At 43.3% G+C, this 27,767-nt stretch overlaps 1 protein-coding gene across 1 annotated transcript in view; it reads left to right on the top strand.

The window, feature by feature from the left end:
• LOC137259330 (selenocysteine insertion sequence-binding protein 2-like) overlaps positions 1-27,767 on the top strand; it is a 62,322-nt gene that overhangs the window by 19,520 nt on the left and 15,035 nt on the right. Inside the window, exons 7-11 of the mRNA XM_067797013.1 lie at positions 14,854-14,953; positions 21,905-22,218; positions 24,897-24,962; positions 26,168-26,266; positions 27,447-27,529. Of these exons, the coding sequence (XP_067653114.1) occupies positions 14,854-14,953; positions 21,905-22,218; positions 24,897-24,962; positions 26,168-26,266; positions 27,447-27,529 (662 nt within the window). The remainder of the gene's footprint in view (positions 1-14,853; positions 14,954-21,904; positions 22,219-24,896; positions 24,963-26,167; positions 26,267-27,446; positions 27,530-27,767) is intronic.

Genomic DNA, 27,767 nt, shown 5'->3' with positions numbered 1-27,767 from the left:
GGATTATGATTTATATCTAACACCGATATTGTCAGCTCAGGTATGTTGCCCTGGGTTAATCTCTTATACTGCCGTGGTGAAAACGACTCGGTTCTACCGTCGTTGAATTTCTCAGTTTTCACCGGCACTGCTCTCAGTATAGTGGAAGGGTGACCTCCTTGAATGTTATACGTTGTGCTCACCTGATCGAGATGAATGTACAGCTCTCGGTACGGTACTAGGTCGGGTAACTTCGTGCCTGTGACGGTTGTTGTTGGTTTTATCTCGTCAGGAGACATACCGAGTATCCTCGCTAATGGTCGGCCGAGCCTCAATGAGGTTCTTCCGTTGTTGATTAACACCACTGTACCGTTTGAGTCGTTCATCTTGAGTTCGGCTCCCAGGGGTTTGAAGACCTCGTCGTTTAGAGAGCACACGCTGTAGTAGCCGTCAGTTATCTGGCTGCGAGTTCCACTGACGAACAGCTTATTGTTGCTGATATTAATGTTAGTCCATTGCGGTAGGTAGGTGATATCGCAGAGTGCGACTTCGAGTTGACCTGACGTGTTATCGATCGCGTGCGTCAGCTGAAGGGCCTCACCGCTCGTTATCCCTGGAAGTGTTATGTACATATTATAATATATAATTTATATATTATAATATGGATTTAGCACACTTGAAAATCGTGGTGAATGCAGATGGTACGGGGTTTAAAACAACCTTTATTAATATCTTTGAAAAATATGTCGTGTCCGTTAATAACGCGCAGGCGGTGGTAAACTGGAATCAAAACCCAATGCAGTTTGGGCAGAACCAACTCAACTTTGCTGTGTGGTGTGCGACGACAGGGTCGGGTGTGACACCAGACTACGGTATAGACGAACTGAGTAAGGCGGTTATTTTGTTTCATATTTATTATCAAACGAGACGAATATTGAAGGAAATAAGTGCTCCTCTTCCCCAAGATAAAGCGTGGAGTATGACGAATAACCCCTATGATAGACGCGCTTATGAACGTATTTGTGGGGAGTTTGAGATTCCAACGAATAAAGACTTTCGCCTTCCTGGTGTGAACCATGGTCTCGGTATAGTTCTCGTGTACTTCTACAGGTCCGGAACATATTATGCCGGTTCTAAAGATGGTTCATACAACCCAAACCGGCATACATTTACAGGCCCCACAACGAATGAAAAGATCCATGTCAGCTGTATAAAACAAACCAATCCTGATGCAGCCACAGCCTGGACTAAAATGATTTCAAAAACATTGAAAGAATTCACTCGTGCTGGTACAATACGCTTGAACGACTCGATTCGAACGTACGTGTGGGCGCTGTTGGGTGCGCAGTCGATGACGCGTTCCAACATCCTCGGTAAGGGAACTGCTTACGACGCTCAGAAACAGTTCGTTTCCAACGTTGAGGATGCTATCAATTCTCCAGTTGATCTCCCGAGGGCCATCGACCGTTACCAAAACGTGTTAGAATACGCCAGATCGAAAGTCAATTACGTATTCGGCGTGGGGTTGTACATGGCTCCGAGTGATATGCAACTGAGAATAAAAAAAGTGGTGGGTTATAACAACAAAATAGTCATAGCCACGGCGGACCAAAAGTTGGGTATCAACCCCGATATTAACACCCCCTATATCCCACACATCCCACCACGTGAAAAGGGTATAGTGGCGCCACCCCCGGAGTCTAAAGTTCATGTACCCCCCACACACCCCCATATTCATGTGGGGGTACCCCCCTATCAGCAGCATATTGATAATAAAACAGCCCTGGTGGTTGGTGGGGTAACTTTGGGACTTATTTGGTTAAAGATTTCTTAGCCGCTACGTACACCAGACCCGCCACGGCGACGATGGCTGCCCACAGGTTTTGACTGAGCCACATGGCAGTTTTAGACAGAGCGCTCAACAACCACGAGACGATGCTACCCAGGATGCCGGGAAGGGCTTCGGCGGCTTTACCAGCCAGTTTAGCTAGGCCTTCCCCGAGTTTTTTTATCCAGTCTTTAACACCACCGCCTGTGGGAGTGGGAGTTCCCCCGCCGGCAGGTGTGGGGGTTCCCCCTGTCAGTGACACCACCAGGGTTGATATGATGAAACCCAATGCAGTTAGAATGCTGGCGATGGTGATCCCTTGCTCCCGGAACAATATCCGAATCCTGTTGGCTAAAGTTGTATCCTCATTCAGTATTCTATCGATTGTTTCCCGAATACGACTGATCTGGGATCGAAGCTGTTCACGATTCGAGGAAGCGGATTCCAATCGTGTACGTCTCTCGTCTTCTAAATCGCGTAGTCGTTCATTGATACGACGCTTCATATCATCGTTTTCAGTTTCGTTGAGTTTGGTTTTTTCCCTAGCGATGTGCTCGCCGATTTCGTTCAGTTTCCCCATGTTGTTCACGAGTTCTCCACGCACGCGTTTCACGGCTTCATCTAAGCCGTGCAGTTCCCTTACCGGAAAGTCAAACCCCGGTAACGGTTTGTCCCAGTAGGTGCTCAACAGTTTTTCTATGCTGTCCGAGGCTTCTGTAGCACGCTGTGGTGTCATTTCATCTCTAATGGTGAGGTGGGATCTGGTAGCTTGCAGATCTTCTTCAACGGCCTTAGGTATGGCACCACCGTAATCATTCATGTTTAGATTTTTACGGATAAATTCGACACCATGGCGGCTGGCTAGAGTTGACAAGGCCAGTGGTTTTTTATTGCTCTTGTTAAAGAGGTCAACCCCTGGGTCAGACTTAAGGCGTAGAACACCCTTTGTATCAATAAAAAAATTCTTATGGTATCGACCCTGTGGTTCAACGTAGTTTTTATCTCTTCTTAAACTTTCGTAATAATCATTTACCGTTGTTTCCAAGAGTTCTTGGTTCAATGGTGAACTAGTAAATGAGGTCTCCTGCTCATCATCGAATGCCTGGGCACTAGCGCCCGGCATCTCCGTCATATCTATGTCTTCATCCATTAGTATTAAAAATATATTTCTTTTATATAACAATGTACGGCAGAAAATTAGATCCTTTCAGAAAATTGAGAGAGCCATTAGGAGCCAGAGCCGTGCGACAGTCGGTGACCATCACCAACAATCTCAGCAAGATAGACCAGAATCAAACTCTGCTGGTTAGATTTCCAAACCTTGGTGAGAATGACCTCATTGTACCAGGCACTGTTCGACTGGCGTTCAATATCACGTTGACCTCCGACAACGACAAACGTGAGCTAGTGCGTAACGTGGGTCGAGCTATCATCAAGAAAACGACCGTCAAGATCAGCGGTAACGAGGTGTTGAGCATCGACGACAGCGACGTGTTTCACTGCTACAGGGATCTCTGGAAAAGCGAGGGAGAACGAGTCAATGATGTGTACCAGGGTATCAGCAAATCAACCCGGGCGCGCATAGGGTATGCCTTCACGCAAGACCAGCAAGACAAGCTATCGGACGGTGAAAAGGCCATCGCTCGAGCATACGGGAATCGATTCTGCGTGCCGCTCGACTTCGAGTTGCTCACGGGACACGCGCCGTTTTACCAGGCCGCGCTGGGTGATAGGCTCGAATACGAGCTCACGTTTAACGACTATAGCAAAGTAGTGCGTACGCCGAACGGTGATGAGGCCAGTTATACCATAGACAACATCTCTCTGGAGTTCGACATGGTCACTAGCCCGGAGCTGGCCAGGCAGGTTCGAAGCCAGTACTCTGGGAAGATGGCTATCCTGTACGATCGCGTACTGAGACATAGATCAGTCGTGCGAGATAAGAGCGACACTGTGTGGAATATCAACCTGAACGTGCCGGCGCGATCGATGAAAGGTATCCTGGTCGTCCCCGTGGAGGATTACGATCCATTCCGGAGGGACAGCGAGAAGTTTTTCAACCCCGAGATTGAAAAGGTGGAAGTGACCATCGAGGGCGTACCCAACCAGCTGTTCAGTCATGGTATGAGACCACACCAACAGTGGGATGAGATAAAAAAGCTACCAGTGGGGGATTATATAACAAAGGACCTGGACCTCGGCTCCGTGCAGATCGGTGAATACCTGACCACCAAGTACGCCCTATGGTTGGACATGCGATCCACGGATGATGATAAACTGCACGGTAGCGGGCGTCGTATAGATAACGGCAGCGAAGGGATAACCATCCAGATTACTAAGAAGGCTCAACCCGCTGGTAAGTTGAAATTATATCTGTACGTTATTATGGACGCGCAACTTAATATAGACAATGGGAGATTTGTGCAAGCCATCTACTGATGGGGGGTACCCCCCCACACCCCCCAACAATAAACTGCCACAACTACCCACTGACCCACACTGCGCCATAGTGTGCGGGCAGACTGGCTGTGGGAAGACCGTTTTCGTGTTGGATATGTTGGAGGGTTACTACAAGGATGTGTTCGATAACATCGTTATCATGTGCCCTACTCTGAGCATGAATAAAACGTACGCGCGACCTTGGGTGATGACGGACCCGGACGTACACAAAATCGACCCTGGAACACGCCTGCAGGACTGGTTGAAAGCTCTTCACGAGAAATTTAAAGGGGAACCGACGCTGTTTATACTGGACGACTGCAGCGCTAATCGCGAGATAACAAAAAAGAGAGACATGCTATCGTACCTGGCCTTCTCCGGCCGGCATGCAAATCACAGCATCTGGGTGCTAACGCAGAAGTTCCTCAGGGAGCAGACGCAATGGGTGGCCTTATTTCACTGCAAGGACAGGGATTCGTTCGAGGAGTGTTTGAGAGAGAACGATGTGATGAGCAAATTAGAACGGGAACGGGTGAAGAAACAGCTCGCTGAAACTAAACACGCTAAGCTCGTGCTAAAGACCGACCAACCAGTAGCATATATAGTATGCTAAGCAAAGCTAAGCAAAGCTAAGCAAAGCTAAGCTAAAGCTAAGCAAAGCTAAGCAAAGCTAAGCATATAGCTATGATATTTGAAGTGTTTGTCGTGTGCAACTTAACCTTCATTTCTCTGTGTTTTGTCTGCATCGGGTATTATATAGTTAAAACTAAATCTTACTTGTTATATTATAAGATGGAGTGTGAGGAATTACTCGAACAATTGGGGGTCTCCCCCACGCCGCCGGCAGGCCCCACTGTGGGGGATTCCCCCAAGCGAGAGAAACTGGTGGCGTTGGCTGTTGGCGGCAAAGCCAAACATTACTTTGGAGACTACACTCCGGATAAAATTCACAAAATGTCAGCCGAAGAAATCGATAAGCTGTACGCTAGATACGAGTCCCGGCTCGGAGCAGAAATGACAAAGACAATAGGATCGGCTATGACCCAGATATACACCGGTATTGTATCACACTTCCTTCCCATTCCACCAGAGCGCCGACTTTACCTGTGGGAAGACCTCGAGAAAGACCCTTTTATCGAACACGCCGTGAGCTCTATCAGCTGCGGGCTGTACCACAAATATGGCATGTTGTTGGCTCCAGTGACGGCGGCGATTATCACGGCAAAACATTGTCAATTTGAGAGAAAGAATAATAATAGTAGTATAGATGGATGCTGCACAGGAACCAGTGGAGGTACCCCCAACAGTGGAGGAGACCCCTTCACAGGAACCAGTGAGGGAAGTGACCCCCACAGTAACCAGGCAGAAGAATCCTAAGAGAGTAGCTGCCGGTAAAAAACGGTGGTGTAACCAACATAAAGTGACCAACCCAACCCGACTGTTGTTGGCTGTAGGCGTAACTGCTGCCGTGGTTATAACATGGTTATACGTGGGGGTACCCTCCCACAGTGAGCCACCACCCAACAGTGAGGTAACCCCCAACAATGGGGGTGGGGGGGTATCCCCCACTATTGACCCGCATATCATGTTATAATTTTAATATTTTATATCATATACATAATGTCTGAGGGGAAAACGTTCGTCAACGACGCATACCACGCCACAGTGGTAGCCAGTCTAGCAGTAGGGTACGCTCGGTTGACTAAAATGGTGCTTAAACAACCAACTATCAAGCTAGATTTCAACCTGCAGGATATGGGTATGCTCATAATGAACCTTGGTATGGCGATGGCCACAAAAGACATCCTAGTAAAACAAGGAATAATACCTGATAATATAATGAAATAAATATAGGGATGGCCACGATAGCTATGATGGCCGGTGGAGCGTTAGTGAATGCCCTGGCATTTTCCGGGAGTAATTTCCTCTTCTCGAAACTACGAGATGATCACGCGGCTGAAATACAGGAAGAAAGGAAGCGACACGATCTCGCTACTGAGAAATTACAAAGAGCACAGGCCGATTACGCTAAAAAACGCCTCCAGAGGATCGATTTTATTAACGAACAACTCCAGCGTGAAAACCATGCCGTTCAAACATTCAACGATGTTGATGAAGCAATGAAAGAATACTACCTACTAACTGGTAAACAATTGGAACCGCTCAATAAACCCACACTCGCTCAGTACTACACACCATCCAAGGGACAAATGAATCGTGAACTGGGCTTCATAGTGTTGGGTATAACAGCTACTGCGTTGGTTGCGAAGCAATTAGATTAAAATACCTATATAAGTAAACATGAGACCCGCTCCATACCGATGCGAATACATACTTATGGGGAAGACCGATGCCTGTGGTAGGAAATGCAGGAATCAGGGGTTCTGTTGTTTCCATATGGGAAGTCCTAACTACACGTGTTCTGTGTGTGGTATCGGGGTTAAAGGACACTACTGTCTATGTAAAGCTCACGGAGCGAACGTAGTCAGACATCAACTCATCTACGAGAATAAAAAAGGCTACATAAAAGAACGTAGGCGACTGCTGAAGATAGACTCCAGTGTGTGAAAGGGTTACCTCCCCTTACTGTGAACCAATTAGACATTGGTTCTCTTAGGTGTAAACACGATGTCTACTGTAAGCGAGCTCAAGCGGATCGCAAAACAGAGAGGTGTGATCGGGTATTCTAGAATGCGGAAGTCAGCATTGTTGAGATTACTAGGTTTAGAAGCCCCTCCTACAGTAAAACAATTAAAAGCTCAAGCAAAACAGCTTGGATACACGGGTTATTCAAACCTGGGGAGAGCCGGGTTAACCGCATTGTTATCACATGCCCCCGTAGCACGTCCCACTGTAAAACAACTGAAAGTCGAGGCACACGATTTGGGTTTAGGCGGGTATTCCCGTATGAGAAAACCACAGCTTTTAGAATTATTACGACAGAATAGAGCTATTGACCTACAGTTCGTGCGCACTGAGCGCGCTGTAGGCAACTATTTGAGAGGTTGGCGCATGCACGTTGATAGAAACATAGACATTACAGATATCAAGCCTCTGATAGCTGATAAGGTCAACCAGGAACTAAATAACCTAGGAAGTATCAAGTTTCAGATCACAGTGAAAATGTCGCTCGATAAGCAGGTTGGGGGCCCCACAGGGGCCACTGAGTATGTTCAGCCTTACTTCCGAGGTCAACAAGAGGTCGTCACACATACAGAGACCATTGATACATCAATCGATACCAGTTTTCAGCAGATACGAGAATACCTAGAACGCTACACACACTTGGGGTCCGGGTGGGTTGTAGATAAAATCGATAATATCTATCTAGACATAGCTAACTACGTGCCGTTCAGAGGCGGGTCATACCTAGCCTTGCCTCCCTACTATAGGAATAAACATGCCATAGTAAACGTTAAGAATAGAGGAAACGATTGCCTGAGGTTAGCTATCAGGTCAGCCTTATTTCCAGCTGGCACTCATTCAGATAGGCATTCTAGCTATCCCCAAGACGATGGGCTCAACTGGGATGGTATAGATGAACCCACCCCCATATCCCAGATCACTAAAGTAGAAAAACAGAATAATCTGGCTATAAATGTCTTTGGGCACGAAGGTAACACAACAATAGTACACAGGGTCAGCCCGGGGGTACCCCCCGCTCGCGTTATCAATATATTCATGATCCAACGAGGTGAAAAGTATCACTACACGTGGATAAAACATCTCAGCCGGTTGTTGCACGACCAGTCGAAACACGATGGGGAAAAACACTTTTGTGTACGATGCCTACACGGTTTCAGTCGAGCTGATTTATTAGAATCCCACCGGGATGATTGTCAAGGTGTGGGGCAGACGGCCATACGAGTCGACATGCCTAAGGAAGGTGATAATATCCTAAAATTCAGTAACCACAAGAACCAAATGTCTGTGCCTTATATCATATACGCCGACTTCGAAGCCTTGGTTGTGGGTGGGGATTCCCCCAGTGGTGGTGCCTTCACCCACAAAACACAAGAGCATAAAGCCTGTTCGTTTGGATACATTGTCGTCCGTTGTGACGGGGAAACGAAAGCTCCGGTAGTATATAGGGGGCCTGACGCGGCTGAAAGGTTTCTAAAGTGTTTGCAGGAGGAAGAAAAAATTATTAGGAATGCATTGTATAAAATCGCTCCCATGCGTCTGACCCGAGTCGACAGGCTAGCCCACGCTAGTAGCACTAACTGTCACGTGTGTGAATCACCACTTAACGGTGATTCGGTGAGAGATCACTGTCACATAACTGGTAAGTATAGAGGCGCTGCTCACAACGCGTGCAACCTCAAGCTTAAAATCAACCCTAAGACAATAAACATCCCCGTTGTCTTTCACAACTTGAGAGGGTACGACTCACACTTGATCATGCAGGCCATCGCGAAAATCGATGGTAATATAACGTGCATCCCCAACAACATGGAGAGATACATCTCCTTCAGCTTAAACGGACTTAGGTTCATTGACTCGTTTCAGTTCCTCCTGTCGTCACTCGACAGTCTGGTCAAGGCCAACAATACCTTCCCTATCACCGATCGATACACAGACGCCGAGACTAGACCCCTGCTTATGAGGAAGGGTGTGTACCCCTATGAGTACATGGATAGTTGGGCCAAGTTCACCGAGACCAGACTACCCCCTATTGACTGCTTTTATAGCAAGCTGAATGAGGCGTCCGTCTCACGAGATGATTACTCGCACGCGACTAACGTATGGAATAAACTGGGTTGTAAGAACCTGGGTGATTATCACGACCTGTACTTGAGGACAGATGTACTGCTGTTAGCCGACGTGTTTGAGACGTTTAGGCGGACATGTTTCAAGCAGTATAAACTCGACCCCGCATGGTATTACACCAGCCCAGGTCTGTCGTGGGACGCCTTGCTTAAAAAGACCGGAGTTAATTTGGAATTGCTCACAGATTACGACATGCACCTATTCATTGAGAAAGGCTTGCGAGGTGGGATTTCCATGGCATCCAAACAATACGCGAAAGCAAATAATCAATACGTGAAAGGTTACGATCCTAACAAGCCAACCAATCACATTCTCTACCTCGACGCAAACAACCTGTACGGCTGGGCCATGAGCCAGTATCTACCTACAGGGGGATTCGAATGGGTACCCCACGTTGATGTTCTGGGGGTTGCACCAGATTCGAACAAAGGGTATATCCTCGAGGTTGACTTAGAGTATACCAAGGAATTACACACATCACACAACAGCTACCCCCTGGCCCCCGAACGTATGAGGGTTAACCCAGACTGGATGTCTGAGTACCAACATAACTTGTTAGGTGGGCGTGTGACAGACGTTGAAAAACTCGTTCCTAACTTAATGAATAAGACCAAGTACATCGTTCACTATCGCAACCTACAGCTGTACCTGTCATTGGGTATGAGGCTGACCAAAATACACAGGGTGCTCATGTTCGACCAGAGCCCATGGATGGAGCCCTACATCAGAATGAACACAGACCTACGAAAAAAAGCCACCAGTGATTTTGAGAAAAATCTCTACAAGCTCATGAACAACTTGGTGTTTGGTGAGACTATGGAGAACCTGAGGAAACGCGTGACCGTGAAGCTGGTTCGGTCGAGTGAGGAAGACAAGCTCAGGAGATTGATAGCCAGTCCGGCATTCAACATTAGTAAGATATTCACAGACAACCTGGTTGCCCTACACATGAAGAAAAGTCACATAAAATTCAACCGGCCTGTTTACGTGGGGATGAGCATCCTCGATTTATCCAAACACCTGATGTACGACTTTTACTACAACGAGCTCAAGAAACAGTACGGCGACAGGTGTGAAGTGCTGTACACTGACACGGATTCCCTGCTGATGGAGATTCGAACCGAGGACGTGTACGAGGACATGAAAAAACACCTTGATTTATACGACACCAGCGACTACCCTAAGACCCATGCCATACACAGTACAGTAAATAAAAAGGTCCTAGGTAAGATGAAGGACGAGTGTGCTGGCACGCCCATAGCCGAGTACATAGGTTTGAGACCTAAGATGTACTCCATACTGAAAGCCGACAATAGTGAGATCCGGAAGGCTAAGGGGGTTAAGAAGTATGTGGTGAAACAACACATCAAACACGCCAGATTCAAGGAAGCCCTGTTCAAGACCTGTACCTTTAGACATAAAATGAACACACTTAGAAGTGATGGACATAAGATATACTGACTGACTATAAACAAGACGTCCCTGTCGCCTATGGACACGAAACGTTGGATAGCTATTGATGGGATAAACACATACGCGTATGGACATGAAAAAATTTGAGGCTATTTACTACAGCCCGCGTGGGTACTGGAAAGGAGCTAGCGCAGTAGATAAGCTAGCTAAAATAGCGCGAGTACCCCCGGAGGAAGCCAAAGCGTGGCTTGAAAAACAAGCCCTGTGGCAGATCTATTTGCCGGCACCACGCTACGTGCCTAGAAGGAGGTTCGGTATTAACATACCTAATAGCGTTCACCAGGCAGACCTACTGTTCCTACCCCACGACAAGAGGTACAAGTATGCCTTAACCGTAGTGGACGTAGCCAGTCGTTACAAGGAAGCCGAACCCTTGACCACGAAAGATTCGGCCCAGGTAGCCTGAGGATTCGAACGCATATACAAACGCAGCCCGCTGACGTGGCCAACAGAGCTGCAAGTTGACCCTGGACGGGAGTTCATGGGTGCCGTGTCACAACTGCTAGCCAAACACGATACAAAGGTCAGGCGTGGCACGGCCGGAGCCCATCGCAGCCAAGCCATAGTTGAGAGATTTAATAGGACTTTGGCTGAGCGCTTGTTCGGCTATCAGTATGCTAGGGAGATGGTCACCCCTGGAAAACGATCGACTGAATGGGTCACGAGGTTACCCAAGGTGGTGTCGGCAATCAACCATGAAGTCACCCGTCTCACCGGTAAGAAACCGGTAGACGCTATCAAACTAAAATCAATAGTTGCAGAGTCGGCCGCTCCATTGCGTGGGAAGGAGAAACAGATACCAGATAGGGCCCTAGTGAGGTATCTATACCAGCCGGGGGAACACGAGGGTGATAGCCGTAAGCGGGCCACCGATCCTATATGGTCAGTCAAAACTTACAACATAGATAAAGTGGATATGAAAGCCGACGAACCTAACTTGTACTACTTGAGGGATGGGCCGGGTAGGGGGTTTGTAAGAGAAGAATTATTGATCGTACCGTACGGCACAGTGTTACCTCCTACCAACACAAAGTAGGCATAGTAATTACCGCCAACTTTTTTGTAGTAGGGGTAATAGTAGCAAGAGCTAATGACCCAACCAAAGCCTTATTTAGTAAATAAGGCTTTGTAGAGACATTTCTTGAAAGTGGTCCAGAACTGTCATTCCCTATACTACTGTATCAGGTGCATATCCTGTCTCACTGGGGGTTCCTACAAGAATGTGTATCAGGTGCATATCCTGTCTCACTGAGGGTTCATACAAGAATGTGCATCAGGTGCATATCCTGTCTCACTGGGGGCTCCTACAAGAATGTGTATCAGGTGCATATCCTGTCTCACTGAGGGTTCATACAAGAATATGTATCAGGTGCATATCCTGTCTCACTGGGGGTTCATACAAGAATGTGTATCAGGTGCATATCCTGTCTCACTGAGGGTTCCTACAAGAATGTGTATCAGGTGCATATCCTGTCTCACTGAGGGTTCAAACAAAGTATGCTTCAGTGAGAAAGAGTCGTGTCTATTCCTTGATCTCATGATGCAACTTGGTCAACATTTCTTCAGTTATGTTTTCAGATATTTCTAAGAAATGTACATGGAATTTAATTTTGTTAAAACTTGCAGAATGGAAATACCCTTAGATCGTGTCACATTGTGTGTTGAGTTTGTGTTTTCAAAGTACCTCAAAATGTCTGTTCTCCAGGAGAGATCACAGATTATTACTGAATTTTGAAGCATTTGATGTTATTTTGAAAGTATGTTCATGTGATCGACAGTATGAGCATCGATCTATGTAATTGGGAACTGATAACATATGTCAACCAAGTCAGGGAGCCGGACGACCCACTCCTACTAGTCGCCTCTTAGAATATGCATGGGTTTCTGAAAGTCAATATTTTACAACGGACCTTTACAGGTCACACATGGATGAAGGCATGACTGCTCACGAGCACACACACTAGATTACCTGGAAAATAAATCACTTCATCTTACATAGGATTACACATAATCTGTGTGTTGTATTGAGAATGAGATGTTGTTTGTAGCTGTTACAAATGTTAGGCAGTGTTAGAGTTGAAGGCAAATATAGGAGTACTGTCGAACAAACGGACTAGACATTAAAAATTAGTTTACCAAATTTGAATTTTATGTTTTGGTTTTGAAACCTGGGCTTTGTGGTGTTGTAGCATTTTGCTACAGAAAGAGAGAGAGAGAGAGGGAGATTATTTCATATGAGATCAAGGCTTCTTGTCATGTCCACAGTAATTTTTCTTTTGGTTTTGAAATTCTCTTTCTGGGTAAGTTCAAAGGCAAATATATATATATGAAAGACTAGAGACAAAAAAAAAACAAATCTGAAATCTGAAATGTCTGTTTGTGGCTGAGGACATGCAGGTCTCCTTGTTGACCCCAGTATTTACTGGGAGACGCCATCTGTTGCCACAACAAGTCTGTTGGAGTCACAAATCTTGACTTTGAATGAGAGATATTGACATCAGCCCCACTGTCAACTTGCAGTTACCAGCAAGCAGGTGGGTCTGCTTGGCCACTTCATTCCAGCAGGTGCTTGAACATCACAGAATTGACTTCCCCATTCTGGCTGGGGCTTGAACATCACAGAAATGTGCTGCTCATTCAAACAGATCATTCACCTTGTACATTCTTCTCACAATCCCTAGTAAAAAATAGGAATGGTCCCTTATAGTGAAAATGTTGGAATTCCAGTTCTTGTGAGACATGTTAAAGAGGGTGTCAATATCACAAGCAGTGAGCTTGTATGGAGCTGTAAGGGATAGTGTTTATCTGGACTATTTGACCTAGCTTTGTAAGATTGTAAACACACCCCAGAAGGTGCTGTAACAGTTCCAGACATCTACACACAGGGTTGTGGGTAGTGTCATGGCTACAGGGTCAAGCTGACCTCAGATCTATTTCAGTGTTGATCGATATCTTATTGTCTAAGTGGGATTTACTATACTGCTACAAAACAATCTCAGCCCTGGTGTAGTGGATAGAGTATCTCTTCAAAGAGCGGTTCAGTCCTAATGTACCTCTGTCCTGGTGAAATGGCTAATATGTCTGCTCAAACAGCAGTTCGATCCCAGTCTACCTCTGTCTTGGTTTAGTGGATAGAGTATCTACTCAGAGTGGTCTGATGCTAGTCCACCTGTGTGCTAGTGTAGTGGATAAAGAGTCTACTTAAAGAGTTGTTTGATCCCAGCCAACCTATGTCGTAGTGGTGTGGATAGAGAGTTTTCCCAGAGAATGGTTCAATCCCAGTCTGTCTGTGTCTTGGTGTAGTTGATAGGCTGTCTGCTCAAAGAAAAGTTCAATGCGAGTACACATGTGTTCAAGCACAGGGTATAGAATGTCTTGCTCAAAGAGTGGTTCAGGCCCTGTCTGTGGGCTTGTGCCTGTAGGATATCGAGTTTATGTTTAATGTAGAGTAAGGGATTGTGTCCTTCAACTGTGTCCTATCATCATCGGTCCCAGTTCAAATCCTGGTTTCTCGTTGCTGGTTATCATTGGTGCGTCTGCACCATACCTGTCCTGTACTTGTTATGGATGTTGTGTACGTTCATCTGCATTCACACACAACTGACATGTGAAATCTGACACTGTTTCACTGCTCAGCGCGGCAGTATAAAAGATATTTTAGAATAGCAACTGGTTTACTACTGTTACGGTAAAAAATTTGCCACGACAAAAGATGTAAGAAATCTCCTCAGAACCAGCAAAATACAACACTGAGAAGTGTGATACTTCAATAATTTTGTATTAAGCAAAACAAAGGCAAAAATTTGCAGATTCACAAGAGTGGTTTCATTTACGATGCAAATGTGTCAATTCTGAAATAATGGGTCACAAATATAATGTCGACTCAACGAAGCCTTGATGAGAGACCATCGCCATCACCGTAGAATGCTCTAGGAGTCTTCCGGAAGTAATCCAAATAATCAAAACATAAAGGTCAAGAGGAGGTAACTCTAAAACACTTCCTGAAATTCTGCCACCAAAATACTAAAAGTTGCGAACATTTATGATACGAAATGTGACCCATACTAATTATTATTCAAAACACTAAACATTGTGACCCAACAAAAATTATTACTTAATTAATAATACAGTTTACAGAAAATGCACTTAATGCTCCTGGGGTAGGTGGTGACTGGCTTAGCGATAAAGGCATTGGCTCGTCAAGTCGAAAACCCAAGTTCAATTCCCCTCATTGGTACAATGGATGAAGCTCATTTCTGGTATTTTCAGTGATGAAATACGCCAAAAATGGGGTAAAACTAAACTCACTCTCTCACTCACTTAATGCTAATCTACCAGACTTACTCCGGTTTTTTGGTTTTCAGAGTCCAAGTTCACACGTATCCCGATGTTCATCGCGTCAGTCAGATGATTTTGATTTGAGTCGAGAACAAACTGGAGATGAAAATACTGACAACTGGCAAGGTAAGCTTCTTTGATATCCTATCAGAGGTCAGAGTTCATGGTCACTCCTCTGCGTTCTCCCAAGGTCATGGTCATTGCGTGAGGTCCTGACTGTATTTAGGGCGGTAGGGTGGCCTGGCGTTTATAGTGTTTTTCGGCATACTGAAGACCTGGGTCAACTGTCCTCATGTGCTCATTGTGCTGAGCCCATTTCTGGTGCCCGCAACTGTGATATTGCTGGAATATTGCTAAAATCAGGGTGAAACCATACTGACTCACTCCCTTCCTAAATCTGCAGATTTTGTACAGTGCCCTGACAATCGAATGACATCATGAACTTAATGACATCACAATGCTATGACATCACTGCATGGTATATCGAGAAGCCTTGGATACTTGTGACTTTATCAACTTGTGTTGATACGATTGTTATCAGAAGACATTTGGGTGAGATTCTCTGTGTCCCAAATTTGTAACTAATGGCAGTACTGAACACCAGAATTAAACAGGTTTCGGATTTGTCTGCACACCACTTTGACCAGACAATCCAGAGATCAACAGCATGAGCATCGATGAGCGCAAGTAGGAGCCAACGACATTTCAACCAATTCAGCAAGTCTGACGACCAGATCTCATTAGTCACAACAAGCATAGTCACCTTTTATGGCAAGCATGTGTTGTCAAAGGCCAATTAAACCCCAGACCTTCACGGATCCCTTGGCTCAGACTGGCTCGTTGACTGCCACCACAAGTATACTCATAGTATCAATGTCAGGCCCAATTTGCCACTGTTAGTTACCTTGTAGTTCTATCAATAGTATTTTGAAACAATTTTCACATGTTGGCAGAACAGGCACAAGAAAAACAGTGAGTGTAATGGTGAAAGCATATAGAAGTGTAAGCATATGACAGTGTAAGCATATGGCAGTTCATGCATATAACAGATTACGGATATAGTGTTGTGTATGATTACACCACTACACTGTTACCAGATTACACATTACAGTGTTACACGATTACACCTCTGCAGGAAACACTTCGAACATGGCAACGATATTAATCTGAAATTTTGTATAGTGCTGCGCTCCGGTGAATTGTGTCCTACCCTTGTGGGTCAAATAGTCTCTTTTGTTTGATATCATTGCCCTTGTGTCATGTCTGTGCAGGTGCTTTGTGCCAGCTGATTGACAATGTGGCGGGGACGTGTGTCTGCCTCTGTGTGGTCAGACATGAATGAACAGGTATCCCATGGGACGATAGTCATCGTGTTTCAGGGTCAGAATGTCACATTGGTTCTACAACATGAGATAATTGCCATGTATATCCCCAGCAGTGACTTGGAAACCCTGAGAGAGACAGATCCCAGTTCGTGCTCTACTGGAACTTGTGCTCATTCCTGTTGTAGGGCCTGCACTGTGTCCTGTTGTAGGGCCTGCACTATGTGTGTTGTAGGGTCTGCACTATGTCCTGTTGTAGGGCCTGCATTATGTCCTGTTGTAGGGCCTGCATTATGTCCTGTTGTAGGGCCTGCACTAATTTGCATGTTGCTGCAAGGATTTCACTCTTTATACTTGTTTTACAAATAGGTCTACCTTTACTGTGAAATAAATATTTGTTTACATAATTTTGTTCCATGCAAGTTGTGGAGCCATGTTGGTGAAGGGATCAACTGTTTGGACTCTGAACATAAGTATTACAACACCAGCCATACTCTCGGACCTTTGTTTTGGCAACAGCCATGAGACTTAGGGGCTGGTTGTCACAGTGACACACATCTCCCTGGTCAGACACTGACTGTACTAGCTTGATCATATCCAGATTAGATTTAGCCGGGATAATAATGTCACATACAGGTACTGACGGGCATAGAATATACCGGTTGATAGCAGTTGTATCACATACAGGTACTGACGGGCATAGAATATACCGGATGATAACAGTTGTATCACATGCATACCATAAGAGTTGAATCACATACAGACAATATCTGTTGTATCACATGCATACCATAAGAGTTCTATCACATACAGACAATATCTGTTGTATCACATACAGACAATATCTGTTGTATCACATACATACCATAAGAGTTGAATCACATACAGACAATATCTGTTGTATCACATGCATACCATAAGAGTTGTATCACATACAGACAATATCTGTTGTATCACATACATACCATAAGAGTTGTATCACATACAGACGATATCTGTTGTATCACATACATACCATAAGAGTTCTATTACATGCAATGTCTGTTGTATCACATGCATACCATAAGAGTTGTATCACATACAGACAATATCTGTTGTATCACATGCATACCATAAGAGTTGTATCACATACATACAATGTCTGTTGTATCACATGCATACCATAAGAGTTGTATCACATACAGACAATATCTGTTGCATCACATACATACCATAAGAGTTGAATCACATACAGACAATATCTGTTGTATCACATGCATACCATAAGAGTTGTATCACATACATACAATGTCTGTTGTATCACCTGCATATCATAAGAGTTGTATCACATACAGACAACATCTGTTGCATCACATACATACCATAAGAGTTCTATTACATACAATGTCTGTTGTATCACATGCATACCATAAGAGTTGTATCACATACAGACAATATCTGTTGTATCACATGCATACCATAAGAGTTGTATCACATACAGACAATATCTGTTGTATGACGTACATACCATAAGAGTTGTATCACATACAGACAATATCTGTTGTATCACATACATACCATAAGAGTTCTATTACATGCAATGTCTGTTGTATCACATGTATACCATAAGAGTTGTATCATGTACAGACAACATCTGTTGTGTCACATGCATACCATAAGAGTTGTATCATGTACAGACAAAATCTGTTGTATCAGATACAGACCATAAGAGTTCTATTACATACAATGTCTGTTGTATCACATGCATACCATAAGAGTTGTATCACATACAGACAATATCTGTTGTATCACATACATACCATAAGAGTTCTATTACATACAATGTCTGTTGTATCACATGCTTACCTTAAGTGCTGTGTCATGTACAGACTGTATCACATGCATACCATAAGAGTTCTATTACATACAATGTCTGTTGTATCACATACATTCCATAAGAGTTGTATCACATACAGACAATATCTGTTGTATCACATGCATACCATAAGAGTTGTATCACATACAGACAATATCTGTTGTATCACATGCTTACCTTAAGTGTTGTATCACGTACAGACAATATCTGTTGTAGCACTTACAGACCACAAAAGTTGTATCAAATGCATACCATAAGAATTGTATTGCATACAGACCATAAAAGTGTTATCACGTACAAACCATATGAGCTGTATCACATACAGACGATATCTGTTGTAGCACATGCAGACCTTTTCTGATGTAGCACATACAGACCATGTCTCTTGTATCACTATCAGATACAGACCATAAGAGTTGTACATATCAGATACATACCATAAGAGTTGTATCAGATACAGACCATAAGAGTTGTATCACATACAGACCATAAGAGTTGTATCACATAAGACCATAAAAGTTGTATCACATACAGGCAATAACTGTTGTATGACATACAGACCATGAGAGTTGTATCACATACAGGCAATAACAGTTGTATCACACACAGATCATAAGAGTTGTATCAGATACAGACCATAAGAGTTGTATCACATACAAACCATAAGAGTCGAATCACATACAGGCAATACAGTTGTATCATATACAGATCATATCAGACATGCTTGTATCATACAAGTCAGTAGATATATCACAAACAGTCACACCACATTTTGAAACATACCCCTTCATCCTCACTTGTTTTTGACAATACTGAATGCCCGAGTCTCTTTTATCTTGCTTTCTTTTGATTTATACTGCTCCTTCAGAATGTTATTTATGTGTGAGTGGATAAGTATTTTTTACCAGTGTTTCAACAATGTGAGGGTGAATTAAGTTTGAAATCGCTCTATATGTGGGAAACAGACCCCTGGTCTGATTGAGGTGATGAGTGAAAACCGTAACTCCTTGGCCACCTGACATATTCCACAATAAATTAGTGCACTAGGCAGAATTTGAAATTAACACTTGGGGGTAGCAAATTTTCTATTCAACATCCTATTTTGATGCCTTAAAAATGCTCAGTAGCAACAACTTGCTACCTGGTATTGTTTAGTGAAACCACTTATGTTCACCAAACTCTCCACTTCCACTTGTAAACTTACAGATACTTGTATTTTAATGTTAAAAAAATGCTCATTACATCTTTTCTTGGTCGCTTTCACATCGTCATACACAGTCAGCTCAGTGCACATGTGCAGAAGTATATAATTACTGGTTCATATGTTTCAAAATGGACATTCATCATTTCTGAAGCATACGGGTCGGTGGCGTAGCCTAGTGGTCAGAGCGTTCGCTTGCCACGTCAAAGACCCAGGTTTGATTCCCCACATGGGTACAATATGTGAAGCCTATTTTCTTCCTATCCCGCCGTGATATTGCTGGTATATTGCTAAAAGTGGCGTAAAGCCAAACTCGGAAGCGTAAGGGCGATAAAACATCATCAAATACAGGTAGAGGAATTATATTTGCCTAACATGATAAATACCAGTATGCAGTATGCTGTGAACTGATTATATAATATAAGTTATCACATCGTGTCGAGGGAAATGCAGGGTTTTATCAGTCCCGAGTAAGGTAGTATTCCCCGAACCTTACGAGGGACTGATAAAACCCTGTATTTCCCTCGACACGATGTGATAACGCATCTATCTAGCTGAATGCTTTCACTAAATCAAAACAAAACAACACGCATCGAATCGACTTGCTGCCATGTTGACACCAGCTGATCGTTTGACCTCAATCCACCGCACGTTACTAAAGGCTTGTGGATGCACGCTTTTCTCACTTCGCATCGTCACCGAGGCGTACCGGGGTGATATGACTTTCGCAGCGAGATTATACAACTTTTATACTCCCGCTGGCAGATCGTGATGGATGTACATGTTATTTTATCAGAGTCATGTGGACCAATCAAACCTCGACATTCTTACATGAGGCTAGATAAGGTATTTTACATAATAAGAAAAAATGGCTGCTACCAAGTGAGGACCTTGCTACTTGTTTATAACCAGGTTGCAAGTACTTGATACTATCCTACAAACAGACATTAATTTTGAACACAGGCACTACAAGTAGTAAGGGTTAAGGTGGTTAAACCCACATTCTGTCACGGATGGAAGGTAACCTGTTAACGGTGGCATACCATAAAGTCAAGGGTCAACTTATCCCGAATATGAATCTCAAATGCTTTTTATGAACAGTTACGCAAGGATTGGGGTAAAAAACAGTGAGTCATTTGCTGGATCACCTGTGATTTGTCTGATTTCAGAATTGGCCACTGCCCTGGTATCAATAGTAAGCTTCAAAATTCTCATGGGCCATTGTCTATTCTAGTGTGCAAAATGGCTAATGGCCCCTGCCTTTCCCATTTCCTGGTCATGGAAGAATACAAACTGCTTGAACTGCTTTAAGTTAAGGTGCTCTGATGTGTGTGTGATGGGTATCTGATGTTACTCTGGTCAGTATGCTGTGCCAGTCACATTGATCAGAAGAACTTGGGTTGACTACAGTATTCAAGCTTACTGTATATAGTGAATAGGTTATCAAATATGCTGAATGCCAACAAGCCATGTTGACCAGTGTATAGACGTACAATGGCTTCTCGTTGATGTCTTGTTAACCTAAAGGCGTTCATGATGCACATGTATCTTGCTTTTAATGTTGTGAATGTGCAAACTCTTCCATTTCCAGGAACTAAAACATTTCTAACCTCAACCTCAAATGATATATTATTGGGCAAAACAGACTATGAAAACATGATTAATGTTTTCCTCAAACTTGACCTGCGGTGTCTATTTAAAAAAAACAACATAGGTACAGGTAATCCGTTGATACTTAAATATCATTTCAATATCCTGGCATTTCTTTTGCTTTTCAGTATCATTCTCAAGTAATTCTCAAATATCTGGCACTACTGTGCAGGATGAAATCGGGATGGGTCTCAACTCAACAAGAGTACTTAAGTCTATACTTAACTGAGAAAGTGTAATCCCAGTGTAACTGTTACATTTGACCTGTTTATGAATAGCATTCTGTAATCACTGTATGAGCTTGACAAACAGAGAGCTTGCTTATGTAAGTGTATGATATTTTGTAAAGACAATAACAGGTCCTCACGACTGACTTTAGTAATGTCCACCAAACCTCCCGCAGTAACTTATTGCTGTTGTTGAGTTTCAGATAGCAATTAATCCATGGTAGAAATGAAAAACTATTGATGCATCGATATGTTGATAGTTTAGTAACTGACACTGGTTGATAATGTGCAGTGCAAAATACTCAAAGTACCACATTAGTTGATTTTGATTAAGAGTTATCCGCCCATGTAACCGGCTAAACAAACATTGCAGCAAACATGGCATGTGACTCAGACTTTGAGTGTGAATAGCAATAAGTTTATGTTTTAACTGTTTACTAGATCTGGGTTCCAAGTTTCTTGTCAGTTAATTATAGAAACTGCAACTATTTCAACTTGCTTCTACGTCATATAAACTATACATTCATTTGGGAAAGACTTCAAATGAGACAATTCAAGAAAAAAAGAATCACTATTGCAATAGTTGGTGTTATTAGACTGTAGTTATTGCAGTACTATCTTGCAATAGTTGGTGTTATTAGACTGTAGTTATTGCAGTACTATCTTGCAATAGTTGGTGTTATTAGACTGTTTTTATTGCAATAGTTGGTGTTATTAGACTGTAGTTATTGCAGTAATATCTTGCAATAGACTATTGTAATCATGATGGCTGTTTCCCCCTCAATATTCACCCATAGCTGTACTTGTCATTTATGCCTTCAGACTCAAAACAGGAATCCAAGAGTGCTCGGAAACGGAGGAAACGAAGAGAGCTTGCCAACAAGGCCGCAGAGGTTGAATTGGCAGAGATCAGCTTGGAACAGCAGATGCTGAAGGAACTGAGTCTCAAACCCAAACAGGGCCTCACAGGAAGTCAGGAGGGGAGTTCGGGCAAGTCACCGAAGACTTCCAAGCAAGGGGGAATAATCTCAGAACCAGCTGTGGTGCAAGAGTCCAAGAAAGATGGCAGAGGTGGAGGAAAGAAATCAAAACAACCAATTGCATTTGATATTGGGGCCATGATCACTGCACTGGAGGTGAGGCTAAATAAGTGGTATCTAGCTAGCTAGATGGGTTATAGTGGTAGTTCGCCTAGAGAAGGATCTGGGCTACACAGGTTATAGCAGGAAGTGTGCTGAATAGGTTGTAGCAGGAACTGGCCAGATAGGTTGTAGTGGGAATTGGGCTAGATAGGTTGTAGCAGGATCCGGGCTAGATAGGTTGTAGCAGGATCCGGGCTAGATAGGTTGTAGCAGGAACTGGCCAGATAGGTTGTAGTGGGAATTGGGCTAGATAGGTTGTAGCAGGATCCGGGCTAGATAGGTTGTAGCAGGAACTGGCCAGATAGGTTGTAGTGGGAATTGGGCTAGATAGGTTGTAGCAGGATCTGGGCTAGATAGGCCACAGCAGGAACTGGCTAGATAGGTTGTAGCAGGATCTGGGCTAGATAGGTTGTAGCAGGAAGTGTGCTGAATAGGTTGTAGCAGGAACTGGCCAGATAGGTTGTAGTGGGAATTGGGCTAGATAGGTTGTAGCAGGATCCGGGCTAGATAGGTTGTAGCAGGATCTGGGCTAGATAGGTTGTAGCAGGAACTGGCTAGATAGGTTGTAGCAGGATCTGGGCTAGATAAGTTGTAGCATTATTTGGGCTGGATAGGTTATAGCAGGATCTGGGCTAGATAAGTTGTAGCAGGATCTGGGCTTGATAGTTTGTAGCAGGATCTGGGCTAGATAGGTTGTAGTATTATTTGGGCTGGATAGGATGTAACAGGATCTGGGCTAGATAGGTTAAAGCAGGATCTGGGCTAGATAGGTTAAAGCAGGATCTGGGCTAGATAGGTTGTAGCAGGATCTGGGCTAGATAGGTTGTTGCCTGAACTCTGTGGGCTAGATAGGATGTAACAGAATCTGGGCTAGAAAGGTTGTAGCAGGATCTGGGCTAGATAGGTTGTTGCCTGAACTCGGTGTGCTAGATAGGATGTAACAGGATCTGGGCTAGAAAGGTTGTAGCAGGATCTGGTCAAGATAGGTTGTAGCAGGAACTGTGCTAGATAGGTTGTAGCAGGATCTGGACTGTATAGGCCACAGCAGCAACAGGCTAGATAGGTTGTAGCAGGAACTGTGCTAGATATGCCACAGTAGGAACTGACTAGATTGGTTGTAGCAGGTTCTGGGCTAGATAAGCCACAGCAGGAATTGGACTCAGATAGGTTGTAGCATGAACTGGGCTAGATCGGTCATAGGGAAGCCTGGCTAGTTAGGTCATAAGGGGAGCTGACGAAATAGGTCAGGTGGGAGCTGGCCAAATATGTCATGGAGAGCCTGGCTAGATAGGTAATAGGAGGAGCCTTGCTTGAATGAGCTTGTGTTTCATCTTTGTAGTGTGTCTTGGGGGTTTTGTTCTCGTGTTTAGGTGAATGATAAGACATTGCAAATAAGTACCCTTTTAATCCCCCCGGCATGTAATGATGGGGGATATTGTCAACGCCTCATCTGTCCGTCCGTTCGTAATCATTTTGTTTCCGGAGCATAACTCAGAAACTGTTCAATATTTTTAGACCAAACTTGATAGATATAGTATTCTCAGCCTATGGTTGTGCCTTTTGCTATTTACAGACTTTTGGCATTTATATGTTTTTTTTGTTTTTCCATGGAACATTTTAGTGTTAGTCTTATAGTAGGGTGGGCTTCGTTTCTGGAGCAGAACTCAAAAGCCGTTCAATATTTTTCTGCCATACTTGGTAGATATATCAGTCAGCTTCTAAAGTGGTGCCTTTTGCTATGTACAGGTTTTTGTGATTTCTTATTTTCTCAGTTTCCATGGAAACGTTTCGGACATAGTCTCAAAATTGAGAGGTATGTTTAGTTTCCGGAGCAGAACTCAAAAGCTGTTCAATATTTTTCTGCAAAACTTGATAGATATATCAGTCAGAAGCTGAAGTGGTGCCTTTTGCTATGTACAGGATCCTGTGATGTATTATTTTCTCTGTTTCCATGGAAACGTTTCGGACGTATTCTGAAAAGTGAGAAGTGTGTTTCATTTCTAGAGCAGAACTCAAAAACTTCTTAATATCTGTTAGTAACACTTCCTAGATATGTATGGCAGACCCCAGAGTGGTGCCTTTTGGAACTTAAAGGGTTTTTTTATTTATTTTTCTTGGTTTCCATGGAAACGTTTCAGACATAGTCTCAAAATGGATTGAAGGGCTTCGTTTCTGGAGCAGAACTCAAAAATAGTTCAACATTTTTTCTGCAAAACTTGATAAATATATCAGTCTGAGCCTAAAGTGGTGCCTTTTGGATTTTAAAGGTTTTTGTGATTTATTATTTTCTTGGTTTCCATGGAAACATTTTGGATTTGGTCTCAAAATGGAGGGCTGTGCTTCGTTCCCAGAGCACAACTTGAAAACTACTTCATATCTTTCAGCAGATCTTGGCAGATATATGAAATTGTGACTTTGCTGGTTACAGATATGTGGCATTTATAATCTTCATGAATTGCATGGAAACAATTCAAACTTAGTCTGAAAAAACAATGAGTCAGACTATATGTCTTTTCAAACATATGGGGGCCGGGGGGATATGTCGTCTTCTGATGACTCTTGTTTTCAATTGTTTTAGCACCCAGAGCTCTTACCATGTCAAATACGGTATATCAAATGTACACGTTATGGCTGCAACCATGGCCAACTTCTGGTGTTCTGGTATTTTTCAGAAGAAGAAGGAGGTGAACCTGGAAGAGGACAGAAAGAGCCCTGGACGAAGGAAAGAAGAGAAGCTGGTGAGGAGAAGAGATTGTAGTGTTCTAGTGTCACTAACACATGCTGCCCTACGTTAGCACTGACTTACGACACTCATAGTGCTGAGATAAGTTCATACCCTGCTTTCACAATGACTTACGACAGTTGTAGGCAAGATGAACAGCAGTGTCATACTCTGACACTAACTTACGACACTCATAGTGTTGACATGGATCATACATGCCGTACTTTACACTGACTTATGACACTCTTCAATTTACTAAAGTGGCAATACAAAATTCACTGACCACTAAAGCAACCAGATCATTTAGTTGTCCTGATGAATATTTACAAGCCAGGGACCACAGGTCCAGCATACATTTCTCACACTATTGACTTATGATAGTTGTAGTCCCAAGATAACCAAGTCGGCAGGAGGACGTCAGTGACGCTTCATCCCACACTTGTTCCTAGATGAAGCAGATGGAGGCAGTTCATCACATCCTCCATGTTTAATCTCCTCATCAAGCAACATGCTGAAGCTCACATTCTCGTTCACAGCAGTGCTGAAAATATCTGCTGTGTCAGTTGACGAGATGAGATGTCATTTGCCAAGACAATCAAAATGTTCTTTGATGCATGTATTTTTGACCCTGTGGACACAGTATTGCTTTGGAGGCTGTCCAAACAGGGATGGGTGGTTCCTAAAAATCAAACCTCAAGGTCATGGTGCCATGATCACTCTTGCCAGTCCTTGTAACATTAGAAGAAAGTTAAATTCATTTTTTGTGTATTTGAGGGTTGTGCCTATAGTCCACCATTCTGACTTGACAAAGATATTTAACGAGGCAAACACTCACAGGTCCTGCAGACAAGCCCAACTGCGCAGGTCAGTGCTCACGGCATTGATTACTGGATTGTCTTGACCAGACTTGATGATTTACAGACCACCGCCATGTAGCTGGAATGTTGGCAAGTGTGGCGTAAAACTAAACTCATTGGCTCACTCCTGCAGTCATGCATGTTGAATCAAGAGTTTCTGTAGGAGCCTCGTGCCTACAGGCAGATATCAGATTCTGTCCTCACTGAACATAATTCCATTTTGAATATTTAGTTCTGTCATCTTTTTGTTTTTTCGAATAAAATCTAGCATTTTTCAAGTAAATACTTAGCAATTTGAAAACCCCTGGTTTGATTCTTAGTATCAGGAAAAATTGTTTATTTTCCTTTTTATGTTTTATGTCAGTCCAAAGTGTCAGCCAATATCCTCGATTCATCCGCACCAGCCAAACGAGGAAAAGAGAGAGAAAATGCAAAGCCTAAGAAACCAAGCCCCTTGAAGAAGGTATGAATTGGTCTTCTTGTACACAGGGCAGTGGGGTAACCTAATGGTTCAAGTGTCTGTTCATCACGCTGAAGATTCTGTATTAGAATTATGATATAAAGCCCTTTACTAAACTTTTGGCACAAGTTAACCTACCAAGAAGGTGTTTTTAAACTTACCAACTTAATTTACAATTACCTATCATTCCAAAAAACAACAAATAAAAAATATGATCCCTGGCTACATCATGTTAGAAATATATTAGACACTACTGGACTCTCTTATGTTTTGGAAAATCCATCAACTTGCACAACCCAGTGGCTGGTCTCAAAAGTTAAATATATTCTTAAGGATCATTTTATCCAAAACTGGCACAGTGACATTATTTCTAGCCCCAAGGGAATTTCCTATCAACATCTAAAGTCGTTTCCTAATTTTGACAAATATCTCTTCCTCCCAAAATATATTTCATTGCCAGTGTTGAGATTTAGAACATGTAACCATAATTTACCTACTGAGACGGGCCGCTGGTGTAACATTCCAAGGGACGAGAGAACGTGCCTGCTAAGCACCTCTAAAAACATTGCGGATGAGTGCCATTATATTTTCCGTTGTAAAGCATTAGATACTTTGAGGAAGCAATATCTACCCACCCATCTAATCATTTTTCCTAATGAAATAAAGTTTACGAAAATATTATCTGTTAAAACTTCGCAAGATATAGTGAACCTATCAAAATATATTGTGAAACTATCATCCCTTGTCAGAAGAAGATGTTAACATGTTTGCTTGCCATTTTGGATCTGAACTGATTTTGTATTTGTATATATGTTTAGATTGTATGCTCTTGTACCACAAAGGTGTTTTTTGAGAATAAAGAATTGATTGATTGATTGATTGATTGATTGATTGATTGATTGAAGACTCGAGTTTGATTCCCCACATGGGTATGGGTTGATCTTTTGTACACAGGGCAGTGGGGTAGCCTTCTGGTTCAAAAGCCTGCTCATCATGCCGAAGACACAGGTTTGACTCCTAATATGGGTACAGTGTGTGAAGGCCATATCTGGTGTCCCGGCCCTGATATTGCTGGAATTCCTAAAATGAGGCTTTAACCAAACCCACTCACCCTTTCCATACGCCGAGTGGTCATTCTGTTTCATCTCAGTACCTGTCTTGTGACCTTGACCTTGGGTTGTAGGTGATCCTGAAGGAGCGTGAGCAAAAGAAGAAGATGAGGCTACTGGACGATGACAACGACCCCAGTGGACTCCATATAGCAGAGTAAGATGGGTCAGACTGATGGGAGGTTCATATGACATCAAGTAGAGTCATGTGGCATTCTTCACCAGCCTTTTATCACCAGCCATTTATAGTGACAGCTGACGGGAGCATTCAGACAAAGTTGATTGATACATGTCATGCATACATTCACAGTTGTATAGCTCAAGGCACATGGTGTGTATCACTGGATTGTCTGGTAGAAGACCCTTGTTATCCTCTGCAACACGTTTTGCAGGGG

The sequence above is a fragment of the Haliotis asinina genome, chromosome 13, assembly GCF_037392515.1.
Source record: "Haliotis asinina isolate JCU_RB_2024 chromosome 13, JCU_Hal_asi_v2, whole genome shotgun sequence".
NCBI classification, from domain to species: domain Eukaryota; kingdom Metazoa; phylum Mollusca; class Gastropoda; order Lepetellida; family Haliotidae; genus Haliotis; species Haliotis asinina.
This window is presented reverse-complemented; position numbering and strand designations above follow the sequence as displayed.